Source organism: Rhinoderma darwinii, chromosome 3, assembly GCF_050947455.1.
Source record: "Rhinoderma darwinii isolate aRhiDar2 chromosome 3, aRhiDar2.hap1, whole genome shotgun sequence".
In the NCBI taxonomy this organism is placed as follows: Eukaryota; Metazoa; Chordata; class Amphibia; order Anura; family Rhinodermatidae; genus Rhinoderma; species Rhinoderma darwinii.
Window position 1 is genome coordinate 234,997,643 of NC_134689.1, and position 6,000 is coordinate 235,003,642.

Genomic DNA, 6,000 nt, shown 5'->3' on the forward strand with positions numbered 1-6,000 from the left:
AGATGTTTGCCGACGTATTGGAGCCGTCTTTTCAGGCGTAATTCGAGGCGTAAAACGCCTCCATTACGTCTGAAAAGAGGTCGTGTGAACATACCCTTCGAGAGGAGAGTATTAAAAGTTAACTTACCTGCTTCTTCCTCCAGTCCGGCCTCCCGGGATCACATTTCATCCCATGTGACCGCTGCAGCGGTCACATGGACTGCCGCGTCATCCAGGGAGGTCGGACTGGATGTCAAGAGGGACGCGTCACCAAGACAACGGTACGTATGAACCTCTTTGACTTTCAATCACTGCGGAAACTCTGCCCGAAAGGGCTGCCCCTTCTCTTTCCAGCACTGATAGAGAGAAGTGGCTGCCGATTAGTGCAGAGAAAACGGCTCCATAAGTACGGGTGGAATACTGGTGACACCGGACCCAATGTTATTGGAAGCACTATGATCACATGATCAAATTTTTTTTATTCCCTTTAGGAAATAAAAGTTCTAAGCCAGTGCTCCTAGACTAAACTACGAAGTGGTGGATGAGGGACGGGAACTTCTGATTCATGCTCATTTAGCATAATTTTTCCTCACTCCTCATCTTTACCATTAGTCCCTCCATCGCTCATTGCTTCTCCATGCATTTTAGTCCCTCAATCGCTCATTGGTTCTCCATGCATTTTAGTCCCTCAATTATACGAGACCGGAAAACTGTCCTGCCTCTGTGTAAACCCGCTGTGGTCAACATCGCAGTGCTGCTGTATTATGCAATTCAGCGAGGAATGATGTACGTTGCAGCCAATTATGGGCTGCCATGTCATCAATAGGGGACGGAGCCTGTCCGTGCAATTCGTTACCTGGGGAACGCGTCTCCAATCAGAAATGGCTATTCCCTGATTTTAAACCAATGAAAAATCGGGCTTCAAACAAACTTTCGAAAATATATATAAAAGATAAAAGAGAGGAGGCCCCAAAATCCTCTAGGTGCTCCTTTGCTTCTGAGGCCGGTGTTTGTCCAGTAGCACACTAGGGCCACATGTGGGATGTTTCTAAAAAATATAGAATCTGGGCAATAAATATTGAGTTGCGTTTCTCTGGTAAAAACCTTCTGTGTTACAGAATTTTTTTTATTAATGTGACACTTTGGCTAAAAAAAAATGAAATTTCACCCCCACTTTGCTTTAATTTCTGTGAAATGCCTAAAGGGTTAAGAAACTTTCTAAATGCTGTTTTAAATACTTTGAGGGGTGCAGTTTTTAAAATAGGGCAATTTATGGGGGTTTCCAATATATAAGGGACTTCTGAACTGGTCCTTAATTTCCAAAACCTAGTTTGTTTTTCTTGAAAATATGAGAAATTGCTGCTAAAGTTCTAAGCTTTGTAACATCCTAGAAAAATAAAAGGACGTTCAAAAAAACGATGTCATCATAAAGTAGACATACAGGAAATGTTAACTAGTAACTATTTTGTGTGGTATTACGATCTCTTACAAGTAGATACAAAAGTGCTAATTTTTGCAAATTTTCTCTAAATTTATGTTTTTCACAAATAAACACGGAATGTATTGACCAAATTTTACCACGAACATAAAGTACAATGTGTCACGAAAGAACAATCTCAGAATTGCTTGAGAAAATAAAAGCATTCCAAAGTTATTACCAGATAGTGACACTTGTGAGATTTCAAAAAATTAGCCTGGTCCATAAGGCCAAACAGGTTGTCCTTAAAGGGAATGTGTTGCCAGAAAAACATGTTTTTTTTGTAAAAATTAAACATTTAGTGTGTGGGTGATTAAACATTGTTCAAATTTTTTTTATTTTTTTTCGCGAGTCAGGAAATATTATAAATTTTTTCTAATTTATAATACTACCCATTTTTGGTCACTAGATGGAGCTAGTTCCCAAAATTGCAGCATTGCAACATTGGGTTAAAAGCCCTCGCTCTAGTGAGCTCTCAGCATCCCCCCCTCCTTTATCCTGGCTAGTGCCGGGATAAACGAGGGGTTTGAAAGGTTTAACCTCCTACACTGTGTGTCGCCATTTTTTGAGGTAACCCACAGTGTAGTAGGTTTACATACAGTAGTAAACACACACAAACACTAACATACATTGAAATCTCTTACCTGCTCCTGCCGCCGCGGCTCCCTCCGGCCCGTCCGCTCCCTTTGCTGCCGCTGTTCCATGTGCACAAGTCCGGAAGCCGCGACCGGAAGTAGTAATATTACTGTCCGGCCGCGACTTCCGGTCCACAGGAAAATGGCGCCGGACGGCGCCAATTTCGAATAGGACTGTGTGGGAGCGGCGCATGCGCAGTTCCCACACAGACGCCGTACACGGCAGTCAATGGGACGGGAGCCGTTTGCAGTCCCTATGGGACTGTGGCTGCCGTATTCCATGTCTGTGTGTGTCGTTAATCGACACACACAGAAATGGAACAAAAAATGGCAGCCCCCATAGGGAAGAAAAAGTGTAAAAATAAGAAACAGTAAAACACAAACACACAAATGAAAATAAACGTTTTTATTAAAGCACTAACATCTTTAACATATAAAAAAATTATTTGTGATGACACTGTTCCTTTAAGGGGTTAATGTACACCCTTTGTGTTTACAAATTTGTGGCTTTTGTTTTCTACACACATTAAAACTCTTATTTTGGTAATTCAGGATTCTTCTCCCAAGGGTTGTCTTGATCCACTAAATCAGCACAGAAGTTGGTGTCCTTGGTTGATAGTGGAACAGGGAGGTGAGAAAGGAAAATCAGAAGCAAAAAAAAATGGAAATTCAGACCAGTCAGCTGCTGCTGGATGGAAGGAAGTGTTACGAGTACTGCTTGGAGAGGAAAAATCCAGGACCCCATTGGAAGCAGATTCTTCAGTGAGTGATAGAAATTATGCTATAGAGGACATCCTCTTATGTAAAAAATATTGTACCTTTTTACTAAAGTTCTGATTTCACAAGATCCTCTATTTAAATTATCAGTGGAGACTGACAACTCTTGCACCCCACCAACAGCGTGGATAGGGAGAAAGCTGTCAGAGACTGGTGAGAAGTGCCCACAAATTATAAACACATTGGAATCTGACAGAGTGTACATGTTAACTTTAATGAGGAGAGGCAGACAAACTGCGGACACACTTTTGGCAGAAGCTCATTTCCCATCAGAACAAATGATTAGGCATGTTTGCCCTGACGTGTCAGTGGACCGTCAAGATGCCATCAGGATCCACAGGATGGGTCATCAGTATATGATCGTTGGGGGCCCAACACCTAGGCCCTAAATCAGCTGTTCCAGCTGCCTTCGGCATCGGAAGTTATGTAGTGGTCAATGACTGAAGCCGATGGCTCCGACCACTGTATGGCGGCTGTGCTGCAGTACTGTAACTCAGATTCAAGTGAATAGGAGCAACCACAGGATAGATCAGGAGTCTCAAACTTGGCTGGGTAAGTTGGCCACATATAGAAAAAATGTGAAGTTGACGGGCCGCATTACTTTCAAATTTGATACAATACAAACTTATTATTAATCAATTTGTTATTTGAATTAATATAATACTACATTACTATAACACTACTACACTACTATAACACTACTACATTACTATAACACTAAATTACTATAATACTACATTACTATAATATTACTACACTACTATAACACTACTACATTACTATAACACTAAATTACTATAATAATACTACATTACTATAACAATACTACAGTACTATGATAATACATTACTATAACACTACATTACTATAATAATAGCGCTAGGTTTAAACTTAACGGAAATTTGCGAGTTTACTCCAATTTCAACAATCCAGTTTTACAGTTTAAGTGACGCTAAATGCAGTTTGGCTGCTCAGTTGGCAGCGTTTGGCAGACACACAAATGTCAAGATTAGGCCACCCCTTTTTAGATGCCACAGTGCCCTCTGTAGATAATGGCACAGTGCCCTCTAGATAATGCCACACACCCCTATATAATGCCAGTGTCCACTGTAGATACTGTCACACACCCACCCGTAGACAATGCCACAGTGAGATCTGTAGATGCTGGCACAGTGCCCTTTAGATGCTGGCACAGTGCCCTCTGCAGATAATGCCACACACGCCCCTTGTAGATAGTGCCACACACACACCCCCAGTAGATGGCTCCATTGGGGTGCCCTCTAGGAGTGGTATCCCCAGCCAGAGCGTTGCGAACGCTTTGTCCAGGGATTCCTCTGCTTGAGGAGCTCCTGACATCACTGTCCATACATATATGGCTAGAGATGTCAGGGGCAACCCTAGAGCTGGAGTCCCAGGCAGAGCGCTAGTAGCGCTCCTACTGGGACTCCAGCTGTGATCCCGACATCACTGTCCAGCTCTGGGGAAGTCATAGACATTGCTGTCCATATATGGACAGCGATGCTAGGGGATTCCACAGAGTCCTGGAGCGGAACCTATTCTACCGCTCTCCCCGGGAATCCGGCTCTGGGGAAGCCTCAGACATCGCGTGTCTATATATGGATATATATTAAATGGTGCGGCGGTTGCGCATATGCGCTGCTGCTTTATTCAAAGACTGTGGGAATGACGGAACCAGCCGAGCGATGTACTCTGCTGTCTCAGTCATTCTTATAGACTTTGAATGGCGCGGCAACGCACATAAGCGACCGCCGCTCCATTCAATATTCTCCTCATTGCGATGGCAAACGGGGGTCCGGACCTCTGTCCTAGAGATCGGTGGGGCCCCTCAGCGATTATACATTTATCACTTATCCTGGGAATATGTGTTACATGTTAATTGTGGGAAAACCCCCTTCACGGCAAGTTCTTAAGGACCATGGCTGTATGGATGTTTTGTCTCATTTCCGGATCCGTTTTCATGTTGCCAGTTTATAGACTCACTGAGATTTACAGTCTACGCGAGGAGGTTTACGGAGTGGTGATACAGACATGCATGTATGTGTGAACAGACAGCCTAATATAAGATGTACAGTCTGTTACAAGTTCCACTGCAGACTTAGTGCAGTTGCAAGATGCCCTTCAACCCCCAAAAAGTCTGTCAGTCATTTTTCTATTTTTGGCAGTAATGGTATTTATGTAGTTTTGCCTCTGCTAAATACTTAATCCTGGTTGGTATACATATCTATGAATTTTTTTTTTTTCAGAGTGTTCCAGAGAAATCTCGCAAAGTCTTCAGAATATTTAGGCAATGGCAAGTGAGCAGCTCATCATGATGGCCATGGGGTGACCATCCTCTACTAGGCCACCTGATGTCTACTCCCCACCTACTAACTTGAGATGGATATGCCGGTTTTCTGCAAATCTAAATGTGCTGACAAATGTTTTCTATATAATCTCCTCACCACTAACAGACTGATTCTAAAAGGAAGTGAATATTTACACAAAGGGAAGATGTCTGGAAAATCAAGCCCGTACATTAATTGTGGACCAAAATAGCCATTGTGTACTAAATGTCTATATATGAGCCATTTTTCTGATGTATGTTCTACTTTGGTAGAACAGCGTGGAGCAAGCGTTTTATTATATTTTTTGATGGTTACTTGCATGTTTTACTTACTGTAATAAATATTCTGGAATATCCAGACAGAAACTTGGTTTCTCTGGGATGAAATCTAGTGGTTTGTTGCAGGTTTTCTTCCAGATATGGAAATGGTTTTGTTTCTTGTAATAGGGGGTGGGTGTGGAGCCTGATAAGTGGTGAAGAGGCATTTTTATCATAAAATATATTACAAAGGTTCTTTTATTCGCTTGTACTATTGATTTATGCAAAGGTTGTTCAAAGTTGCAGTGCCTATTTAACGCTACTTGAAAATTACCCCTGCTTTTTCTGTGTTCCCTTTCATGAAGATTGCTGTCCGCTAGATATCCTTTGGTTTTAGTTGTTAGTCATTTTTCGATTTAATACCATCAAAAATAGTCAAATAATATGAAAATGACCTAACAAAAATAATTTACCTTTAACTGTTTACAGTAAGAACAAATGAATGGTCCATACAGAAAATGTAATTGTGA

At 41.8% G+C, this 6,000-nt stretch overlaps 1 protein-coding gene across 1 annotated transcript in view; it reads left to right on the forward strand.

Annotated features, from left to right (window-relative positions):
* Positions 1-5,725, forward strand: part of ZC3HC1 (zinc finger C3HC-type containing 1) — a 29,639-nt gene extending 23,914 nt beyond the window's left edge. The window contains exons 9-10 of the mRNA XM_075857531.1: positions 2,644-2,853; positions 5,133-5,725. Of these exons, the coding sequence (XP_075713646.1) occupies positions 2,644-2,853; positions 5,133-5,201 (279 nt within the window). The 3' untranslated portion in view covers positions 5,202-5,725. The remainder of the gene's footprint in view (positions 1-2,643; positions 2,854-5,132) is intronic.
* Positions 5,726-6,000: the final 275 nt, after the last annotated feature.